Source organism: Miscanthus floridulus, chromosome 9 (assembly GCF_019320115.1).
Source record: "Miscanthus floridulus cultivar M001 chromosome 9, ASM1932011v1, whole genome shotgun sequence".
NCBI classification, from domain to species: Eukaryota; Viridiplantae; Streptophyta; class Magnoliopsida; order Poales; family Poaceae; genus Miscanthus; species Miscanthus floridulus.
In genome coordinates this window covers 15,884,849-15,908,253 of record NC_089588.1, presented here as the reverse complement: position 1 = coordinate 15,908,253, position 23,405 = coordinate 15,884,849, and the positions used below count along the sequence as shown (strand labels likewise).

The following is a 23,405-nucleotide window of genomic DNA, read 5'->3' as shown; positions in this document are numbered from 1 at the left end:
AGAGGTGAGCGACCGGACACTGGGTGCCAGCGTTCGGTCGACTCTAGTAAGGTTCCAGAGAGGGAAAATCGTGATCGGACGTTGTCCTGCGTCCGGTCACAACTTAAACACTGGGTTTCAGGGAGAACTGATTGGAGCATCCGGTCACCCCGTAGAGGCACATAACGATTCATTTTGAATGAGGGGTTATAAATACTTCCTCTATTCACTCAAGGGATCACTTTTGCTCATTCCAACAGCTAAGAAACACCCTTGAGAGTGCCAAGAAGAGCAAGGTCCTAGTGAGGTGATTGAGATTTGAGAATCCAAAAGAGAGCCCTCATTAGTGAAAGCAAGAGTAGCAAAGTGTGCATCCACCCTTCTTATTAGGCTTGTCGTGGTTAAGTGAGAGTTCATGCTTGTTACTCTTGGTGATCGCCATCACCTAGATGGCTTGGTGGTGATTGGGAGCTTGGTGATCATTCGACGGAGCTTGTGGATGACCCAACTCAAGTTGTGAGCGGTTGTGGGTGATTCACCGCGATGGAGTGTCAAAGAATCAACCCGTAGAGAGCACTTGATCCTTGCGGATCAAGGGGGAGCTACACCCTTGCGCGGGTGCTCCAACGAGGACTAGTGGGGAGTGGCGACTCTCCGATACCTTGGCAAAACATCGCCGCGTTCCTCCTTCTCTCTTTACTTTGAGCATTTACTTTGAGCAATTCGATTCTTGTCTTTACATTCATAGAATTGCCATGCTAGAGTAGGATTGGAACTTAGGTTGCAAGACTTTTTGTGCGGTAGAACATTAGAAACACTTTCGAGACACAAGGGGTGAAGTGGGCTAACCATAGGGTTTAATTATTGTAAAGAAATTTAGAATTAGCCCAATTCACCCCCCTCTTGGGCATCTTGATCCTTTCATATCCAAAGATCACGATCTCTGTAAAATACCACTGAAAGTTTAGCGCTCCTTAAAATACCACTGAAAGATTGAATCATAAACTGAGAGTAGCATTCTGTTAAAATAAAGTCACAGAAGTGACGGAAACCCCCATCGCGCTCGTACACGATGTTGTCACGGATGCTCACCATGAACAGGAATGGCTCCTACGACACCCCACCACCACGTGCAGCGCTCGTAGGTTGTGCTTGCACACGTCCTTGCTAGACCGGACTATAGGAGCACACGCCAGGACGTGGGCTCGTAGAACCGCTACACCAGCGCTAGCAGGTTCCAGCGGCTAGAAGCACATGTCCTTGCTGAGTTGAAGAAGCACATGTCCAACAGCAGGTTCTGGTGGCCAGAAGCAGCGCATCGCCTTTGCCACCGCCGGACCATGGCCCTATCGGCGGCTTGGATGAGATCGACGAGGCGCCGAGGATGACGTAGCTGCCAAGGGTGGAGCCAAAGTTGGCCTTCCACTTTAGAAGCATGCCATCGTCAGTGCTAGCTCGATGTGTAGGCACCGCAGCTGAGCGAACCCCTCAGAGCATGAGTGGTGGACTGGTGGAAGACGTCCGCGACGGGCGCGGGCAGTGGCTCGGAGCGCCAGGAGACACCTGCCGTGGCATGGGATAGGATCTAGCCGAGCGCATGGCGATGCCATCGACAAGGATGCGCACAATGTGCATGAACGTGCCGCTCCCACAGCTAGCGCCTGGTGTGGCGGGGAGCCTGGTACAACAAAGGAGGAGGACAGCGGGTCATCGGGATGATGCAGTTGACGCGGATGAAGACAGAGTCGACGAGCAGCACGAGCGCTTGGAAGCAGCGTGAGACGAGGGTGCAGCTACCGAGCGCCTTGGTGTCGCCAATGCGGTTGAGGACATCTCGCTATAGGGGCCCTCCTTCTCCTTCATCCCATGTAGGTTATAGGCACATAGATCAGGATTGGGGAGAGACATTGGCGTGGGGCAGGACCGGGTGGGGCGAGAGCCGGGATGGCAAGGATGTGCGCAAGCACGGGCGCTGCGGCACATGGTGCCACAGGAGCCATTCCTATTCGCGGCGAGCATCTACAAGAACAACTCATAAGGGCGTGACGATGTGACGGAGGCTACTTTCAGTCCTATCACTTCTGTCGCTTTATTTTAACGGAATGCTATTTTTAGTTCACGGTTCAATCTTTTGGTGGTATTTTATAAGGACGCACACTTTCGATGGTATTTTATGGAGATCATGATCTTTTCATGCTACACAACCAATTTTTCATATTATATTTGGTTTTAGCGGATAGCCACATGAAATGATGGATATGCCCTTGCCTCTTTATTATATCCCTTCAATTCAGAACGGATCGGGACTTCGGGAGCTCGTGCATCGGTGTGTGCGGCCGCCCTCAACTTGCTCACACGAAAAAGTAGCAGGAATGGTCGCGCCATCTCCCCCATCGCCGGCGGCGGCCTGCAACGGCCATGGTGGCGACACACGTAAATGGCTACGCGACAACGGCAGGGCTCGCTTCCCGTAACGGCAGTAGCGCCCGTTTTCTATAGCAACGAACGGAGCGGCGGCGGCGTCCAATGCCGAAGGTAGCGACAGTGATGGAGTCTCCACGAACGGATCGGTGTGTGCGGCCGCCCTCAACTCGCTCAGATGAGGAGCATGCTGATCTCTCATGGGTTTCCGATGGGTAACTAATTTCTACCATTATCCGTACCCTAGGGTTCATTTAAATTATCTCCTACCCTAGCCTTAATTGAAATCATATGGCATGTTCATTCAAGTTATATTTCTGTTCATATTTATATATGTAGGATGGATCCCAATTCGTCCTACAGGTTTGCTACACGTGTAGGTGCTTTTGTTAAATTGACTGAAGATGGCAAGCGCGAGTACTGTGATGCTTGTAACATTGCTAAGATTTTAGACAGGGATACCACAAATTGGAATGAGTTGCTACTTGACATTGGTACATAAATTAAGCTAGACTCTAAACATAAGTTACGTGTCACCTATTAGGATAATATGAGTCGTAGCTATGAAGAAATTGATTCTGATAACAACCGCTGCATGCAATTGACATGTATTGGGATATAAGAAGGCTCTTAGTGCAAGTGCGGGTTATGATAAAGTGAAAGGACCTAGGATGCCGCCTAGAGGGGGGTTAATAGGCGTTTCTAAAAATTAACACCTTTAAATGCGGAAACGATTAGAAAACGGAGTTTCCAAAATGGAAACTCCAAATAAGAGTAATACCACCCCTCACAAGTTTGCCACAGAGTATGTAAAAGATACTAAATAAATCTAGGAGCCACAACCCTGCAACACAACGATTAGTGCAGTGAATAGATAAAAATAGAGCAGGGGCCAATACCAGACACTTCCGGTTTGATCGAACACTTCAGGCAATATCAGACACATCTGGTAGTTATACCGGACATGTCCGATATACATGAGTTCTGCAGTGTGACCCCTAACTTCCTCCTTTTGATTCCAAACTTCAATCCAACTTGTAGGCGCCCACTAAAGATAGTGCCACACACAGGTAACCTACACAAGAGCTAGAGCAACACAAATATCAAATAAAATGCAAATTCAGACACGATATTTGTTTTACCGAAGTTCAAACTCGTTCAAGTTTTACTCTTCATTGAGGGGGCTACGAGCGACCCATCGAAGGTCAACCCTAGAGGGTACCACGAAGGTCACTCTAGCCGGAGTCTTTTCCAACTCATTTTCCTCCTTCCACTAGTTGATTCTGAGGCAGTGGAATCGACCGTTACAAACTTTCCAAGGCACACCACAATCTCTCGGGTGCTCTCTGGTGATGCCTAGCCATCTAGGACCAAAGAGTCCAAGAGTAACATGCAAATAATGAAATAGACAATATGCACAAGTGCTCAAGTGGTGGCTTGCTCTCAATTTCGAATTCTCTCTCAACCCACAAATGGATTTGGCAATTTGGATCACATAATCGCTAAGAGAGGGTTTGGGAGAGTTTGTAAGGCTAAAAAACATGTATTGCAACCAGCAGAATCAACAGCCTCTAAAGGTGGAGGCTCGGGGGTATTTATAGCCCCTTTAAAAAACTAGTCGTTTTCTAGCCGTTGGAATACCGGACACGTCTGGTATACATACCGGACATGTCTGGTATACATACCGGACACGTCCGGTATGACTTGCACTACGCCAATGGTAACTGAGTAAAGTATCATTGTGAGGCATCAAAACTCCCAACGAATGCTGAAACTCCTGACCGTCGGAACTCCCGACTCACGTCGGAACTCCCGACCCTTAGCTCATTTGAAAACTAGCTATTGAGCTCTCACTGAGTTAAAGTATGCGAGGTGTCAGAACTTCCGACGCATGCCGGAACTCCCGACCGTCGGAACTCCCAACTCACTTCGGAACTTCCGACCCTCAGCTCATTTGAAAACTAGCCGTTGGGCTCTGGCCATATGAATACCAGACACGTCCAGTATGATTAGGACAGTGAACTTCTCCAAGTCCGTTAAGCACGAGACATCAGAACTCCCGACGATTGCAGGAACTCCCGACTGTTGGAACTCCCGACTCACGTCAGAATTCATGACGAACCAACCCGAGAACATCAAAAATTTTACCGTGGCTGGGCACATACCAGACATGTCCAGTATCCTAGACCAGCAAAAAACTAGTTAGCTCTTTTGTCTCTCAAACACTCAAAACTCACATGAGTTGGTATGAGCACTTATGAATGATTATCTATCAACATGATACATCCCTCTTAATAGTATGACATACCTATTAAACTCAAGATCAAAGGAAAAATGAATTTATACCGCTTGAATTGATCTCTTTTGAATTGATGCCGTCTCTTTTAATCTTCATCAAGTAAGGGTGCCAACATGTCAACTTTGATCTTTTTCACTTGAGCCTAGCCATCTTGAGCACGTGACTTGATTCCATTCATCAAATATGAATAACTCCAAATGCATCAAGTCACTTTCAACACTTTGTCCAATATATATTTGATCTTCCACATCAATATGACCATCATAGCTTGATTAGTACATCAACTAAATGCAAGTACTTCCTTCTTCACTCTAGCTAGGTTCTTCGGCCACCAAGCCATCGCTTGCCCTTCACCCTTGCTTAGTACCTCAAAGCCTTTCCTTGCTATCTTCACCATCTCAAGCCATCAAGTCACATCTTGTGTTGAATTATTCATTCATTTGTATTGTTATCTTTTTCATTTCAATTTAGCAAGCTTCAAATATGAGATCATTCCATATGCAATCCCTCATGTCTTATTAATTAATTTTTAACGTGCTTGCTTTCACATAGTTTATGGAAATCCCACAATAAATAAGCCTTTGCAGGAATTCTATTTGCATTGTTGTCCTGTGCTTGAACTAGATTATTTATACAACAACACATCATTTTGGCTTCATTAAGTACCTGTGAGATAACCTATTACCTATCCACACTTAGCAAACGGGTTAGACCTTTAATCACGTTGTCATTCAATCATCCAAAACCCACTAAAGGGCTAGATGCACTTTCATAAAGGATGATTTTTGTTTGCAGCTTGATATTGGGCGACAACAGAACTTGTGTGTTACAGGGTAGCACTGATGCTCCTGCCAACCAGTTAATTGCGCAGCCTACTCTTGAAATTGCATCATCCCTAGTAGAGCCTTGTGTGTTGGTTTGGAGGATGACTTAGTAGTGGAGGATGCACGGGATTGTGAGACAATTGTCCATGCAACTGACTTAGAGAACCCAACAATAGAAGTTGGTGTAACCTTTGGGGATGGTGATACTTTTAAGAAGGCTATTAGGCAATATGCAATAAAGGGTGAATATGAAATTGCAGCTGTCTATTCTGAGTCAACAAGATACAGAGGCTACTACAAAGCTGAACGGTGCAAGTGGAGGATACATGCTTCATAGTTGCAGGATGGGATGACCTGGAAGGTATGATTTTGCAACTTGCATTATTGTTTGTATACAATTTTGTACAATTTCAGATTTATACAACTTCAATTTTTTTCATTTGGTGTAGATAAAAAAGATACCTCATGTGCATACTTGTCAAAGCACTAGAAAAGTTGAGCATAACTGCATGGCAACCAATCATTGGGTCAAGGATAGGGTTCTTAGTTGGCTTGCAAAGGATCCCACAATTGGAGCTAAAGAACCAAAGAAAAGACTAGAAGAACAGTATCACCTGAAGTTGTCATATTATCTAGTGTGGGATGGTAGGAATATGGCTTTGGAACAACTCAAAGGGAAGTGGGATGACAACTTTGAGCGTGCTTTTAGTTTCAAGGCCGAGGTGAAGAAGACCAATCCATGGTGTTTGATTGATATTGAGTATGAGCAAGTGGGAAAGAAGATATGATTTACAAGAATGTTTGTTGCCCTGAAAGCCTGTGTAGATGGTTTTCTAAATGGTTGTAGGCCTTTCCTTGGTGTGGACTCTACTCATTTGACTAGGAAATGGAAGGGACAACTTGCATCTGCTACTTCTATTGATGGGCAGAATTGGATGTTTCCAGTGTGCTACAGTGTGTTTGGGCCAGAGACAACTGAAAATTGATCTTGCTTTTTTAGGAGACTTCATCAAGCAATTGGATCACCTCCAGGCCTAGTGATCTCAACAGATGCAGGCAAATGAATTGATTCTGTTGTTACTCAAGTCTTCAAAAATGGAGTTGAGCATAGGGAGTGCATGAGACACTTAGTTGCAAACTTCCAAAAATGGTTCAGAGGTGAGGCCTTTGAGAAGCACTTGTGGCCAGCATGTAGAGCTTTTCAAAAGCACATGTTTGAAGAGCACTACAATTTGATGTATGAAGCATGTCCTGAAGCTATGAAGTGGATACATGAAAACCATAAGCACCTATAGACAAGGCACCTATTTTCTGAAGCAAGCAAGTATGACTATGTAACAAATAACATAGCTGAAACATTCAACAGCTGGATTAGGGATGAGAAATCACTGCCTCTGGTTGATCTTATGGATAGGATAAAGGCAATTATGCATGGACAAAATGTTTTTGAGAAGAAAAAATGCCAAAAAGCTTAAAGATAAGATTTTGCCTAACATCATGAAGGACCTCAATGCAAGAAACAGGGGGCCAAAATATATGTGGAGGTATGCATACAAAGATGGTGGCAGAGATAATGAAATGTTAGGTGAAGTCAAAGGTTTTACAAGGGATCTAGTTCATTGGAGGCATACTGTTGATCTTCAAGAGAGGAAGTGCACCTATAGACGTTGGCAAGTTATTGGTCTGCCATGTACACATGCCTTATGTGTTATCACCTCAATTCGAGGTTGTAATATTGAAGGCTATGTTCATGAATACTACTATGTTGCAAAGTTTAAGAAGGCATACCAAAAGTGTGTGAAGCCAATGGCAGATAGGAAACAGTTGCCTCAAGTCAACCTTGGATTTAAGTTGTGGCCTCCAATTATGAGACCAGCAGCTGGGAGACCAAGGAAGAGGAGGCTTAAATCAGCTGCAGAAAGTGGATCTGGAAAGAGAACCACAAGATGCAAAAGGTGCAAACAACTTAGAAACATAGCAAAAACATGCAATGAATATGTCTATGATTCTGATGCACCACCACCTGCTGCTCCAAAGCCAAAGAGAAAGAGAGGCAAGAAAAGTGTCACAGTAGTGCCATCTAGTGCTGCTGAGCCACCACAGGAACTACCATCATGTGTTGACCCATTATAAGCTTTTTGAACTTCTTTATGAATTATCAATTTTCACTTAACTTACACATATCTTATATATTTAAACAACTTACAGTGCTACACTCACAAGACCCATCACTTGTTCTCATACACCAAGCTCTATTACAAGAAGGTACAATTCCAATTTGCACATTTAAGATATTTATCCCCTTGTCAAATCCGTAATAATGCAATATCATATGATTGTATTTGCATGTAGTATGACAAGGAGGCTGTTGGAACTAGAATCATCTACACCAACTAGACTCACCACCTCTATTTCTACCCCAAGTCCTATGACAAGAGGGTATAACTCTTGTAGATTTTTATTATGTATTCATGTTGCTGTTTCTATTTAGCTAACATGTTTCTATACTCAACTATAGCCGTAAAAGGTTGCTAGAACTTGAAGACACCATAGAGCCTGTTGGATGTCCAATCACATCTCCATTTAGTGTTGAAAAGGGAAAGGCAAAGAAGCTGCAAGTTGTTAGGTCTAAAAAAGCATAGGCTATGCACTGTATTAGTTGGTTGAAACCTGTTATTCAGCCTATATTTTGTTGTTATACTTGAAAGACTGAAATGTTGCTAGAATATGTTATTTTGTGGGCTGGACCTGCTGCATTCTTTTGAACCTGTCATGTTCATGGATCTGCTAAAATGGTGCTGTAGTGTGCATGTTATGGTGATGAAATATGACCTGTTATGTTGCTGGAACCTTCAATTGAAGGCAGAGATATTTCTGTCCAGATATTATGTTTACTTACATGTTTGAATGAGAAATTATATTATAAGAGTTATAGTGTCCAACAACGAATCACCGTACTTTTATAATGGTTTGTGGCAAAGCCATTCTTTTTCAGTGGTCAGTGGCAAAAGCCACGTTTTTTCAACGTTACCTCTTATTTCGAAAAAAAAAAATCCACGAAAAGCAAGTGTGAGCACGTGCCCAATGTTCGATCTCGATCCTGATCCCGTCCCCGTGCGGCCGTGCTCGTTCCGTTGCGGCCGAAGAGGGCCAGCCAAATCGAGAAAGCCACTCCGGCACCGCCGTCTCCCGCAGGCTCGTCCAGGCCTATCCTCCTCTCATCTCCGAGCCGTGCCAGTGCCGCCATCTCCCTCCGCCTCGCCGGTTTCTCTACGGTCGGCTCGCACTTCCTGTGCCTGTCCGATCCCCTCTGCAGTGCCGTTCGACGCTGCTGCCTGGCACCGTCTGTCAAGCGCCGCTGTCTGCCTCGTTCCCATATACAAATGTCGTCGCCTTACTCTGAGCAGGTAAGTCGGTCGCCGAGTAAGTGCCTCCTGAGTCCGTGAGCTGGTTCTGTAATTTTAGCTATCGTCGATCGTCGTACAGGTTCTGATTTGCCGCCAAATGCTTGTAGGGGTACAGAAAAGAGAGAAGATGTCGAAGAAGAAGAACTGCTACAAGGAGAATGGTGCGGTGGAAGTAGTACTCCACAGTACCTTTGCTTTTTTTCAATTTGTTTCAGCGGATTTCTTAGTGCCCGATTGGGAATGGGAAAATTGAGTAAAGCTGGAAGAAGGGACCTAGTTTGGTCTTGTCCAATAATCCACTCACTTGTAGTTTTTCAAAAAAAAAACCACTCACTTGTAGTTCATGGAGCCGACTTTTGAATCAGACTCGAAAGGGGACAACTTTTTCGACCAGCACCTCCACCTCGCCGCCGCTCTTCGGGTCGTACCGCAGCAGCCTCCCCGTGGTGTCGCCGGAGATGACGATGCGCAGGAACTCCCGTCTCTGGGACCTCGTGCTCGTCTCGGTGAAGTAGACGGCGCCCGTGTCCGGGTCTACCTCGACGCCGTTGGCGAAGCTGAAGGTGCGGCCGGTGCCCCGCCACCACTGCGGCGCCACCGGCCTCGACACCTTGTCGTCGTTATCCGGCGAGACGACGCGGAGGCCGTGGTAGGCGTCGGCCACGTAGAGCTCCCCGGTGTGGTGGTTCAACTTGAGGCCCAGTGGGCGCCCGCACTCGTGCTCACGGCCCGGGTCCTGGGGAAAAAAATTGTGTGGGCGACGGGTCCATTGAACCACCGGTGCGCCCATACGTTAGATCACTGACGCGTGGCGAGAAAAACTAATCAACGTACGTCGGCTCCTCCCCCGCATGTCTCGGCTCCTCGCGTAGCGACGTGCAGGCTCAGTCATCGGCTCGGCTCCAAGCGCAGCATCATGTTGAGCGCTTGATTTGTTATCTTCGCCACGTGTCGATGATCCAGCCTAGGGGCGCATGGGTGGTTTAATGGACCCGTCGCTTACACATTTTTTTTTTTGGTCCTGGGAGCCTCTGCACCTGTCCAGCCTGCATGCAGGCACGGCACATATATTTTGAATAAGAAATTATTAATAATTAGGTCACAACACAAGTTTGGCCTTTTGAGAACAAAGTGTGTTCCGTATTTTCCGAGCAACAGAAAAGAAAATAAAAGAAAATTGCACTACATGAGCCAAAAGTGTGTTTTCTGTGAATAATTCGAGCGATGGAAAAGTAAAATTTAATTGCACCATAAAAGAAAAGCCAATTCTATGACGCGTCTCGGTAACTTTGACACTTTCTTAACAGAGGTACCGTACCCCATGAGCTCTACAGTCATTTTCAGCATGGAAGGTTGGCCAATGTTCGCTTTGAGCTACTTTTCAGACATGGAACGGTGTTTTCCTCTCACAATATTTCGGACCCGTTTGGTAGAGCTCTGACTCCGGTCAAAATAGCTTCAGTCATGGATTCACCTGTGGAGCAGATTTATTGGAGGAGCTGAAGCACTTTTTGTGAACCGTTTGGTTAAACTTCTCTTGACAGATAAAAGGATGAAACGACGATGATACCCTTTTCTTTTTTTCTTTTCTATTTCCCTTTATTTTATTTTGCTCTCTTTTTCCTTTATTTTATTTTCTCCTCCCTTATCTTTTACTATTTCTCTCTCCTCATCCCAACCACGCTTCCCTGGTTCTCTTTCATCGCTGTTCGCTATTCGCTGGCCAAAAGGCGCAAGCTCTGCGGCCTCGGGCGTCGTCTCGGCCACAGGTCATGGCCGCACCTCGGCGCCGCCCTTGCCGGCCCTCTCCGGTGCCTCCGCGCATGCGTCGGCAGCGGCGGCCACGTCCCGCATGACCCCTGGCGGTCGTCTTCTCCATGCCCGTCTCCTCCGCGACCGGCGACCGCGGCCGTCTTCTCCGTGCCCGGTGGCCGTCTTCGTCCGCGCCCGTCGTCCTCAGGTGTGCACACGCTTACACCGGGGGCAAATCCGCCCAGGCCCCACACATCTAGTAGGAGCCGGGCGAAGCTCGATTTTTTGGCTCCAACCGACGACGCTGGCATGTGAGAGCGCGAAATACGGAGATCCTCCGTCGGAGCTGGTCCGTTTCTGGCTGTTTGGCAGTGGGAGCCAAAAAACTGCTCCAGGAGCTACCTCAGAATCCATACCAAATGGCGGAGGAAGGATGGGCATGGGCCGGTGTCGTGGTGGATTTGTGTCGTTACTAGTATGAGGGCGCGCGAAGGGCGCGCGCCTTCGCGCGCCCGTGTAACGATACATGATTCTAAATATGGAGATTTTGCTATGTAAAGATTGCTCCCTCGGTCGGTTGTTGGTCTATGCTGATTATCAGAACTCCATATTCGTGTGGTCTTCTTGTAACTGACCTGTTTTCAGGTGGTAATTCAGGTGAGGTGTCTGAGCCAAAGTGAGCAAGATTCAGTAAAACATTTCAGAATATTAGTGTTTTATTTACCAACCATGAAAGCTCTGCGTTGAAGCTGAAACCCCATTCTCCTGGCTTTGCCCTTTGCTGTCGATGTGGAAGATGGGTTGGAGGTCCTCTCAGTAGCTTCTTTGCTGAAAAATAAGTTAATCAGAGCTTAGTTCAAGGTAATTACCAGACTGCAATTAAAAGAGAGAATATGAGTGCTGTAATCCTGAATGTAGCCTAGGGTGCACATTTGCAAGGTAGGAAATATTACATGGTGCATACAAATATATGATCTCAGGCAGGAGTTCACATGGCTAGGAAGCAGCAGTATCAAATCATAGTGTAGGCAGACAATAATTTGGGGGAAGAAGAAAACCAAAGCAACAATCAAGGAGAAGATAACACATCAGGACTTAGAGGCACCTCTGATGAAATCAAAGGCTACAATGACTTGAGTAGGGCCCTTACCAGCACCGCAGGCTAGGGGCGTTGCTAGGAGTGGAAATGGCTTTAGCGCTGTACGGGTTCAAGATTGCATCAAGACTGTATGGAAGGAGGGCATCTTCATCTGTAGAACCTTGTAGAGTTGTAAATTCAGACTCTACACCTGCTTGTATTTGAAATCTCTGAATCAACATCACTGTGTTTGCCCTGCACAGGCTGCTCCTCAGGATCTGAGTCACTATGTGCCTGCCTTGGAACATCATCCACTACATGATCGGTAAAAGGGAACACATTAAAGACCAATCATTATACACACGTCCGTATTGGTGGCTAACCGCGACCTGATTTAGTCCAGCATCCTCGATGAGGAACCACAAATTTGTATATGACTTCCATCCAAGCTGGACTATGATTATGAGTACAGTTCACCGCATCGATCGCTGTTTTAGGCACGCCACACACACCGATGGCAAGACCAGATGAAAGATACGATGCGATAGTGACCGCAGAATCGGTAGCAAATTAAAATGTCCTGCACCAAGTAAAGAAATCATGAGACACAGAGGATGATTTTTTAGTGCAAGACAGAGAACCAATGATGATGATTTTGTACTCAGTAAAACATTAGTACTAACTTGCCCATCAGATGCCATACAAACTCTGAATAGTATTGATGATGGCTTTGTACTCAGCAAGCATATATATAAGGCATAGGACAAAATAATGTACTGAATCAGACTTACCGTGACCGCAGGATCCATTGGAGACCAAAAAATCCATAATCAATACCAAACCGGCCTTGCAGACATATGCCAGGAATTATATCCAGCTTCACTGGTTCGAAAAGAGTCACAATTTTGCTGCAACAGATGAGAAAAAAGGAAATTTATCACACTTTTGATATTGGTCAGACTAATGATGCCTATCTCAGCTTGCTATGAACACAAAAAGGTTGATGCTTCTGATTTTGTTCAGATCCAAAACCTGTATACCCTCTTTGCAATTTTTTCAAGAACCAGCATGCTGTAAACATATGTATATTTCCCTACAGCTATATGGTTGTTTAAGAGGCAAGAATCAATTAGTAAAAAACTAAAGGTCAGACAAATCAACAAGGAAATTATGTAGTCCAAATTAATGCCATGGAGACACCAATTTCTATACAACATATGGAAGTGCACCACGTGTGCTACTCAAAAGGTGCACAATATTTTTTATAAGTGACCAAACACATCCTATGAAATCAAGCAGACCTCTCTCCTTTCTCCATGGACCAATTTCTATATCGACATATGGCAATGCAGTACGGTTGCCAATCAGAAGGCACACAGTAATTTTAGAACGTGACCAAACACATCTTGTGAAATCAACCAAACCTCTCTCCTTTCTTCAACAGGTCAGGAAATTGAGCAAAAAGGACTGTAGGAGTGGTTACCTGGCTTCATTAAACAGAAACAATCTTTTTCATCTCCCTATGACATGCATGTAGAAATAGTAGGACTACAACCTAAATCCTTGTTTTTTATTGTATGCTATAGATCGATTATAATGATCTCAGATAGGTTAATTTTGGAAGGCATACATATCTCTGAGGTTCCATATAAACAGCTAGAGAATCCACTACATGGCCCTGCACGTCAACTTCAAATAATCAAAATCTACTACAATTATTTCAGATAGGTTAATTTTGAGAGGTATACATATCTTAAATCATTGTAGTAGTGAAAAAAGCACCAAATGAATAGGTAGCATCAAAATATGGTTATTTGAGCACTCATTGATTAGTGACACTCTACAAAGTTAATGAAAACAAAAGCACGCTAGCCACCTATAGTTAAAAATTGCATACTGATACTTACCAACTGAACAGATTTCTCCATTTCTTAATTAACTCCAAACACTTCCAAAAAATATTATTGTACATATGAAACTGATCGGAGATGCCAAGAGCCAAAGCCAAAACTTAAACATGTTTGACTGAAGTGAAGTGCAGGCATTATCTTTTCCTAGCTAATGAGATCAGAAGCTGGAAAGTGAAAAATGGCAGCCATGATACACATAAAAAATGCTTTATCTATGTCTGACTGAGGCATACTACTAAAGCACAGACCAAAAATTGAGCCTCATTAATTGACAATACCATTTCATTGCAGGTAGCTGGGAAAAATAAGATCATCATGGTCAACTTAAATCATTTTGGCAGACCTAGCTGATGCTGGAATTAAAGAATTCAAAATTATTTTTGGACCATGAGAACAATAATGGATCACAATGTTGCTCGTCATTACATAAGCAGTATAGCAGTCAAGTAATTGATATTGAAATTATATGTGTACTATGATTTAAAACATATCAAATCATACAGGAAAGTGCCAACAATTAATGACCATAAGTTGTGAAGTGTAATTACGTGACACACATACCAATTTGGTTTACTTATGTCCTAATGAGGTATGCAACTGAAGCATAGAGCCAAATCTGAACCTTCATTAGTTCAGCAATCAGCACATATTTTTGTCTAGGCAGGTAAAAAAATTAAGGTCATCATCATCAACTTGAATCATTTTGTGAGACCTAGTTGGTGCTGGACTGAAACAATTAAATATTATTGTTTGAGCATGAGCTAACCTGTCCTTATGCCGTGGTCAATGACAACGATGGATCGCCTCACCAGCAGTACTATCTAGATAAACTATAGCAGAACACCAAAGCTGCAATAACCAAGAATTTAAGAGGGCAAAAGAAAAAAATCAGAATCAACAGGCACACTTACTTGTAGCATCACTAAGTGTGAAGAGGACAACTGAGAAGTTATACCTTCATGACACCTTTTAGTTTCAGTTATTTTGGTGCTCCTTGTGCAGCAAACACACTATGTCAAGCACATAAGCAAATAACATAGTGTGAAATTTAATTGCTCCTTAGATATTTTGGACCTCTAGCTATCACTATAAAAATGGAAACACTATAGACAAAGAGAACAGAATATCCGACATACATTTGAAAGACATAGTGTGAAAGTTAATTGCTCCTGATATTTTGGACCTCTAGCTACCACTATAAAAATGAACACTATATATAAGGGTCTACATGAATGAAGAGGCACCAAGAACAAAGATGAAGCTGGTAGAGTGCTTCGTTGGTCCACGACCACACTGCTCTGGGCACAAACCCATCTTCCACCATCATCACACAACATCACACAACTGTACATCTATGACTGTAGTATCCTTGTGAGGAAGAAACAGATAGTTTTATAACCTACCCTCCTCAAAATTTCATATTTGTATTGTTCAAGTTACCACAGCAGCACCTAGCGCAATAATGTCGAAGCTTACTGACTCAACCAGACCTGTAAAGGTTGGTAGGCTCTGCAATGTTACCCAAAAAATCAACCGAAGTAGATAACTGATTGCCCAAAAAAGACATAAATAAATGAAATTACATGTATAGCAGTAGTATATTGTATATGATTTGCTAGAAGAGCACTATCCTTTTACCTAGAGCCCAAAAATTGGTTCTCAAATCGCCCTTCAGATCATCATCCTCAACTAAAACAAAGGGAACTGTAAATAAACTTGAGCATGTATAAAAATGAGAGACTTTGTCAAAAATAAATAATGAGTCATGTGGACATAAACATGAATCGGCATCAATTCCTGAATCCACCATAACCTGCATAGTCATAGCAGTCTCATAAATGTCGAATAGAGATTCAACGTCGAGCTAGTAAACAATACAGTAAATATGAAATCTTTGGCATACATCGGAGCGCCGACAAAATAATAGAACAAATATAATTCGTAGGCATCATCTACTGCGTCAACCTGATAGAAGAGAAAACTAAGATGGAACAACATATGCAGATGGAGGAAGAACGAACCTGAGGGGGTGGCACCTAGGGTTAGTGTTCCATGAGCACGAGAGAAAACTACCAGACGAATGAGGCCACATGGTGGGCAGCCGCGCCGGCGACATCCAGTAGGGCCCGCTCCAGTGCGCCGTGGCCAGTAACGGCGGACAGGGCGACCATCCGTTCATCGCCGCATCCCTGCGGCGCGAGGAGGGAGCGCCGTGGAGGAGGGGGCGTCGAGAAGGAGGGGGCGGCTGCAGCATCCGCTGGGCCGCTCGTCCCGGCGCCATCGCCCCAGCCGCCGCCGCTCACGTCGGGAGGGGAGGGAGTCACGAGAGAAAAAGAGAGGGGAAGAGAAAGTTCCCGATACGGTAAGAGGGAACCACCGATTGTGGAGAAGCCGAGGTAGATATTTGGGAAGGAAAATGAGAAGCTGAAGCCAGATTATACGAAGAGCTGTGTTTTATATGGGGGAGGAGCAGAAGGTACTAAAACGCACCAGAAGCTGATTCTCAGCCTGTTCGCTTGCTCGTAAACGATCGTAAATTTCTAGCCGGGAACAGTGTTTTTCTCTCACACCAAACCAACCAGCAGTAAATAATCCACGATACGATACGGCCTCCCGAACAGGCTGTCTATTGGAAGCAGATCTAGCAAATCATGGTTGTTTATCGACGAGGAAATTCCGGGTGACGTAGACGGTGGTTCCCCTCGAGGAGCAGGCCACCCTTGTTTAGGTAAAATGAGAGATCCACACAGTACAGTGCGGGCGGGCGTGCAAATGCGCGTGGCTGCCTGCTGCCCTGTCCACGAATCACCGGGCTCTGGCTGCGGAGGGAGCGAGGGAACGGCCGGGTGTCCCGTCCGACGGCCCCGTACATGTTCCTGCAACTTGCGTGCGATTGGTTAAATTTTTTTTACTCGGACGGGCAGGGTAGGAGCGCGACGTGGTTGATGGTCGTCAATGGGTAGATAGACGTTGCACCCACCCGGACTCTGACTCATACAGTGCCATCAATCCAAAGCCAGAACTCTATTGTACCTCGCTGCAACGGAGCGCAGACGAGTCCGCCCAAGAGGGAGCAGAGAGCAGAGAGCAGATCGCAAGGAAGAAGAGAACCGGATTGCAATGCACGCACGCCGGGTACACGAAAGAAAGAACGAAACCATTCATCAGAGACCAGAAGATGGGGAGACGTGTACGTACAGTTCCGGCGCGCAGGAGGACGAGTGCTCTTCCCACCGCCGCTCGCCGGGGACCCACCGGAGGACGCGCCCGTCCGACACGCCCGCGTACGGGCCGCCGCCGGCGCCGGCGTCCACGGGGACCAGCTCCAAGCGGCCGTCCCCGCCGCCGCCTATCTCCAACACCGCGAGGCTCTCGGGCCCCGCGGCGCCGGCGTCCACGGGGACCAGCTCCAAGCGGCCGTCCCCGCCGCCGCCTATCTCCAACACCGCGACGTCGCGCCGGGAGGCGTCCGGGGAGGACAGGAGCGCGGCGGCCGCGACGACGGCGGCGGCCGCGAGCACGGCGAGCACGGTCATCTTATTCATCGGTTGGGCGTGGACCGACCACCGATCGTTGCTCCGATCCGTCCAGCGGCAGATGCGAATGCGACGCCGATGCCGTGCTTCACGTATGGTCGCGTGGCGTGGCGTCCACAGAAACTCGATGAGGGTTCAGAGGTTTTATGGGAGAGGGAAACTGAAACGGAGGCGGCCCGGCCGGGGTGCGACGACGTCGTGCTCGCCTCAGTGTCCCGTACGTGTGTCCTTCTCTACGGATGCGCTCAGCTTTGCGGTTGGCGTGGCGTGTCCATCGATCGGGAGAATATCGTGGTCGCGGCGTGCGGCGCGGGAGCTGCTGCTTTCCGGTCCTCCCCCCGAAAACGCGGGCAGAGGACGCTAGTTTGGTGCAAATCCTTCCGTCTGGGGGAGCACACAGCACAGGGGCGGGCAAGCGCGGGCTACCTGCTGCCTATTTCTCACTCACAAGAGCTTCGACCTCTGCACGGGGCAACAGCTAGCGGCCTTAGTAGTGGCCCACGAACATCAGGACCTACGTTCCCTCTATTTCATCAGTAATTCTTGCTACAGGGCGTCCGTCCGCATCGGATGCTCTCGATGGTGGGCCGCCACGACTACCGCCTCAAAAAAACAGGCTAAAGCAAGATAGCCTAACCCATTATTCATCGAGCCAGGAGGTGACCGAGATTTTGCTAAAAAAGGAGGTGGGCGACATGCTAACCCAGCTCATCCGAGCAGCTGCTGTGGCGAATCAGAGATTCGGTGGCGGTGACGTGGGGTCAGCAATGCAGGCGCAGAGTTACGACATCCACCTCGCGCATGGCAACACATCTCCGTTCTCCAGCGTTGCAACGTCAGGGATTTGGCGGCCGCCCTTAGGCACCCACTGCGCTTGCCGTGTCTGGCTGCCGATGCGCAAGCAAGGCGACGACAGCTCCGAGGCGCGCGCAAGTGGGAGGAAACGGTGGCTTTGGAGGCCTGCGTGCGAGCGGGACGAGCGGCGCGTGGGAGATGAACACGGCGACGGAGACCCGCAAGCGGGAGGGAAGCGACGGTGGCTATCTCGTGGAGCTGGTAATCGGCCACGGCCTTCTCCACCAAACTTGTCGCAACCTTCTCTACCAGCACGACGAGTTCCACGCCACCGGCGAGCTTTACACCCGTGAACTCCACGCGCCGACGAGCCTCCATTCTGAAATAGCAAGAAAATATTGTGCTAAAAGTGCATGTTGCAAGAGTATGTTTCAAGTGTTTTAGATATTTTAGAGGTATGTTGCAAGTGTTTCATGCAGATATTGCAAAAGTAGATCAAGATGTTGCCACGTGTCGCAACTGTTATACATGTATGTTGCAAGCTCTGTGTTTTTTCCAGACGTATGTTACGAGTGTGTTTATTTGGATGTTGCATATGTTTCACGCATATGTTGCAAGTGTTTCATCTGGATGTTGCGTATGTTTTACAATGATCTTTAAGTGCTTTTCATGTGTTCTTACAAGTGTTTCAGATGCATATTTCAAGTGTTTCATCTATCTTCAGACGTATGTTGCAATTGTTGCATCTGGATGTTTCAAAAGTAGATCGAATGTTGCATCTCCTTCCCTGCTTTCTGATGCCTTCCTCGGTGTCTCCTCCTCCTTCCGGCACCGGTTGGGCATCCGCCGCCCCCTCCTCTTTCTCGATGCTGGTGATGTTTGGGACGGTGTTGGCCCCCACGTGGGTGTGTGAAACCACGTGACAAACGGCTGCAGGCATGGGGGTCCGGACGCCTCGTCTGTCCGAACGTCCGGATGCTAGCAAGCCCCCTGTTTTATTGCTTGGTGGGGCCTGGTGTGATACTAATCTATCCCAAATACTAGAGCATTCCCAGTAGTTCCTAGAGAACATTTGAAAATTCAATGAGTACTCTAAGAGAAAAAAGGTGTCGGTGTTTCGAACCACCGACGAGTAAATTTGTGGTTTGCACGTTTGGCCCAGATGGTGTGCTTGGAGGACACAAGGATTTATACTGGTTTGGGCGGAATATCCCTACGCCCAGTCTGCTGGTGCTCGTGTTACCGACACTAGTTTGTAGTAGGGATTACAAACGGGCGAGAGAGAAAGAAGGTCCCTAGTCTCTGATGAAAGGATCGAACGAAGTTGAGTCTGGTTCCACTCTTCCCCTCCCCCTAGCCATGGGGCGTCCCGCTTCCCCTTTTATAGATGAAGAGGAAGGCGCATGTAACATGAGAGAGAGAGAGAAATGAGGGAGAAGAAGGCCTCCAGGGTTGCGGCGTCCTTCATCTTCTTTATGCGGGTCCCACCGGTCCTGTAGATGATGACAAGGACGGCTCCACGTCGTGGTCCTATTCATCGCAGGCGTCGTCAGCCGATCGCGACGCTCCACTTTGTTCTGGCGGGCGGCGTGGTCAATAGGTACTCCTGGCAGAAGCCGTACATGGATTAGGCAGCCCAGTGATGGCACGCCCGACACTGTTGGCAATGTGATCCCCCAGGTATGGTCCATCATGGCCACGGGTCACGTCGAGACGTGCCCGCTTCTCTCCTAGTGTTAGAGATTTGACACTGGGTTTGTACTCGTATACCCGTAGTGGTTGGAGACTATGTGGACCCCTAGTAGGGCCTACATTCTTGTTGTAGATCAAATCCAGCCCCCAGGGTTGGGCGAGACAGAGCTCGCGCCCTCGGGGTCGGGCAAGACGAAGCCCGTGCCGTCGGGGTTGGGTGAGACTCTAAATATGCCCTTAACTATCTAGGTGAGTTAGCGTTCGTGGCCATTACCTTCCTTCTTCTGGATATCCCTAATCCAGATACCCGACAGTAGCCCCCGAGCCTACGGAGGAGTAGGATACTTCTTTGAATGATTTTTAAGATGGAAGTATTCTGATGGCTTTCATCACCCCTTGCGGGCTATGGGATGTCTTGGTGGGGTTGCGGTTCCTTTCTGTTGAGATCGGACCCTTCAGGAGCATGTAGGTGAGGGATTCGAGGGGTTGGAAGAGATCTCTCTTGACTCCGAACCCTCCCTAGGATCCGGTCGATCTGCCATTGATATGCAACCGCGTACTCGGTCTCCTTGCGAGTCCAACTTCCCTCGAGCCCCCACACGTGGCAGGGGTCCGGTCGAGGGGCTAGTTCGTCTTGTTGTCATCCTCCCTCAAGCGTTTGTCCGATGAAATGGAGGGGTTGAGCCATGCCATGTTTCCCTCAATGGACAAATCATGGTGCTCGGTGAGCTATTAACAGGCTAGTCCGAGTGGGGCCCCGACATCCCATTTACGGGGGTCCGGCATGGGTTAGCTGGTGACCGACTCCAGATTCTTGGTGGCCAGTCCTTATAGTTCTCAGGTCAGCTCGTTGCCTTTCTTTAGGGGAAAACCATGGACCGTGCTCCGGCCAAGACTCGAACGTGGACCGGGATGCCCGTGGCGCTGGCGCGCCCGGGTACCATCTGCTAGCGGGCCCATCCCTTACCACCCCTCACTCTAAAGGTGCCCTGGAGCAGTTGTGAACCCATCGGTGGGCCAACCTTCGAACTCCTCGGCCTAAATGGGTCATGTGAGCGTTTTCAGCTCCGTATCCTATGGCAGAACCACCTAATTTAATGCCTCACAGGAGTGCTTGTCTTCCATTAGACACTAAGCACTCGAGGGAGAACACTAAATTACTCGATTCCGTCGGGCACACCCCAGTGGAGAACCCGAAAATCCACATTTTTGCCATCAGGATCACAAATGAGAGAATAAAGCTTACATCATTCTTAACCATTTCTTACATCACTTTACATGTACATCAGAGTATAACATTTATTTTTATAACAGCAGAATGTAATCATATTATCAGAGTTATGAATAATTTAATGTACAGCGGAATATAAACATGTGATCAGAATTACAGTGGAAATAAATATCTATTCATGACGTGTTGAGGGATTGATATATAACAACTATGACAACAGATTATAAACTTTCATTTATAAAAATATTTGGTGAGAGTTATAAATAACAACTACGATCGCAGCATAAAGGAATCTTCGCTGAGCCCACCAGGAGGTATCCACACACAAAGGTCAGCTCTAGCATCCGCCTGTCACCTGCAACAGGGAGAATAAAACCCTGAATACTCAATTGTACTCAGCAAGACTTACCCGACAGTAGAAAAGAAAAAACTCCAAGGATATGCAAGGCTATCTGGCTTGTGGGTTCATTGCATTTGCAGGAAGCATTACTAAGCGTGCGTCCTTATATTTGATTTTTATTAAAAGCCGCATTGGTTCATTAACTAACCATTATATGTAAGCACCTGTGCTACTTTCAAGCAGGTGGTAAGCAAGCAGATTTCCTTTTCCATCTTCCATCTTTCATCTTCAGTTCTTACTACGATGCTAAACCGTAGACAAGCTATACCAGATCTCCCGACGATTTGCGAATCAATGCCCCCAGCTAGGTACCCCGAAAACACACGCCCCGCTTGTACCCTAGGCACAAGCAGGACCAACCCATCACTCTCCTATCCTGGGTGTCTAGGTCCCCATCCAAACTGGGACTCCAAGCCCCCGCCCCTGAGTCCCGGACTCAGTGCAGTGCAAGGACCTCCTCCACCAAAATAAAATCCTAACAGTCGGTCCGGAAAGAGCCGGATCCGCAACAAGAGAGCAACAAGTCTTCCAAGCGCCCATACACAAGTATGTGCTTGGGATAATAAGTCTGTGACCTACCTAGAGTCTTATGCAATGATCAGTCCTTAACCGACTAGATAGGGAAAAAACGATGTAACCAAGCTATGACCCGCATCTGTGGTGACACAACTTCTTACACCCGCCAATACCCAAACCATATCCCTGCTCGGTCACCATTTTCCTTTCCACCATTTATATTTTCCAAGTGATAATGATATAGTAACATATTTCCTATAGCTCACGAGTGACAGGCAATCACCGACTTCTACCGGAGTTCTATAGCATAGCAATCTACATGATCCTGTCATACTATTAAGACTCATAGGATAAATATATATATATATGCAAGTGGGTTTCATTCAACTCCTTAAAACTTAATGCACAAATATAATTTAAACTGTAGGAAAGTAGGGGTTATGCACTAGGGCTTGCCTGAGTAAGATATATTAAAAGTTAGTATCTGCATCTTCAGATCATCCACCATCAGCTGAATAACAAGCCCATTGCATCATCTTCGGATTCCCAACCATCCTTCAATTGATCCGTTGATCCATCATCGTACCTATATGATATGCATGCGGTGCAATGCAAAGATGTAATTAATCAATTGCAATCCTGACTCGTAAAATGCGACGTACGCCTCTCAAACTAACGAGCTAGTTCTAACGACAACCATACTTGGCTACATATACATGTTGTCGGATAAGACACTATTTCCTAACAATTATTTTAGTTATATAAACCAATGGTGTTTCTTTATTCGCAATAAGACATTATTAGTTATCTAGCAACTAATTATTCTAGAGCCACAAAAATTACGGTGAGCAGCTAATATTGCTAGGAACCTACTGTAGAAATTTCAGACCCGACACTACTACCATTTTACCACAGAAATTCCCACAAGTTCTCCTTTTAACAATATTAAGCAATTTACAATAACAAGAGAAACCCTAAGAACATACCGAGTCTATGTGAACAAAATACACTACTAGGTAGATCACGATTTTAGGAGACTAACAAAATTGGTTTAGCATTTTAATGATTTTCTACTATTTATTTTCAAATTTGGAAGAGCACCGACTTAACAAAAACTAACACAAAAAGAGCAAGGGCCCGAGTGGCCGGCTCGGCCCGTAGACAAGCGCGCAGCCTACTGGCTGGACACGGCCCAGCGGCGCAGTAACGAGCGTGGCGGCCCAGGTCGAAGTGGCACCTGGCCCAGCGAGCGCCGAGTAGGCCGGCCCAGCACGCGGCGCGGGTGGCCTAGGCGCAGGCAGCGGCGCGGCCCACCAACCAGGTGCTGGCAGCCTAGACGGCATGTGGCAACGACAATTTGCTAAACGGCCCTTGTACTACCTCGAAACTAAAACGCAGTCCAACGGGCACTATTCATTCAAGTCGCGTATTTCGCAAATGAAACCCTGTATAATTATTTTTCTTGGATTTCTCACCCTTTACCTTGTCTTCTAAAGCAGAGCATCACAGAGGTAGGGGAAACCGGCCAGTGGCGGTGCTAGGACGGACGACGGCGAAACACGGGC

The 23,405-nt window shown here is 46.8% G+C and overlaps 1 protein-coding gene and 1 pseudogene across 8 annotated transcripts; one reads left to right on the top strand and one right to left on the bottom strand.

The window, feature by feature from the left end:
* Window positions 1-5,872: 5,872 nt before the first annotated feature.
* LOC136479323 (uncharacterized) lies at window positions 5,873-7,656 on the top strand (annotated as a pseudogene).
* A 1,635-nt stretch (window positions 7,657-9,291) lies between these two features.
* LOC136483477 (protein STRICTOSIDINE SYNTHASE-LIKE 10-like) lies at window positions 9,292-17,402 on the bottom strand. 8 transcript variants are annotated; one of them, XM_066480560.1, is made up of 9 exons: window positions 16,869-17,402; window positions 15,309-15,483; window positions 15,074-15,179; window positions 14,626-14,680; window positions 14,437-14,519; window positions 12,552-12,668; window positions 11,833-12,340; window positions 11,411-11,510; window positions 9,292-9,666 (listed from the first exon to the last, which is right to left on the bottom strand). In XM_066480560.1, exons 7-9 carry the CDS (start codon window positions 12,069-12,071, stop codon window positions 9,292-9,294), a joined length of 714 nt encoding a protein of 237 aa, XP_066336657.1. In that variant the 5' UTR covers window positions 12,072-12,340; window positions 12,552-12,668; window positions 14,437-14,519; window positions 14,626-14,680; window positions 15,074-15,179; window positions 15,309-15,483; window positions 16,869-17,402. The 8 variants fall into 8 exon arrangements, 4 of the variants coding, with proteins under 4 accessions (XP_066336657.1, XP_066336659.1, XP_066336661.1 ...); XM_066480562.1 differs by having other exon boundaries at window positions 11,833-12,074; window positions 12,150-12,340; window positions 14,437-15,483; XM_066480564.1 differs by having other exon boundaries at window positions 11,833-12,054; window positions 12,150-12,340; window positions 14,437-15,483.
* Between the last annotated feature and the right edge of the window lie 6,003 nt (window positions 17,403-23,405).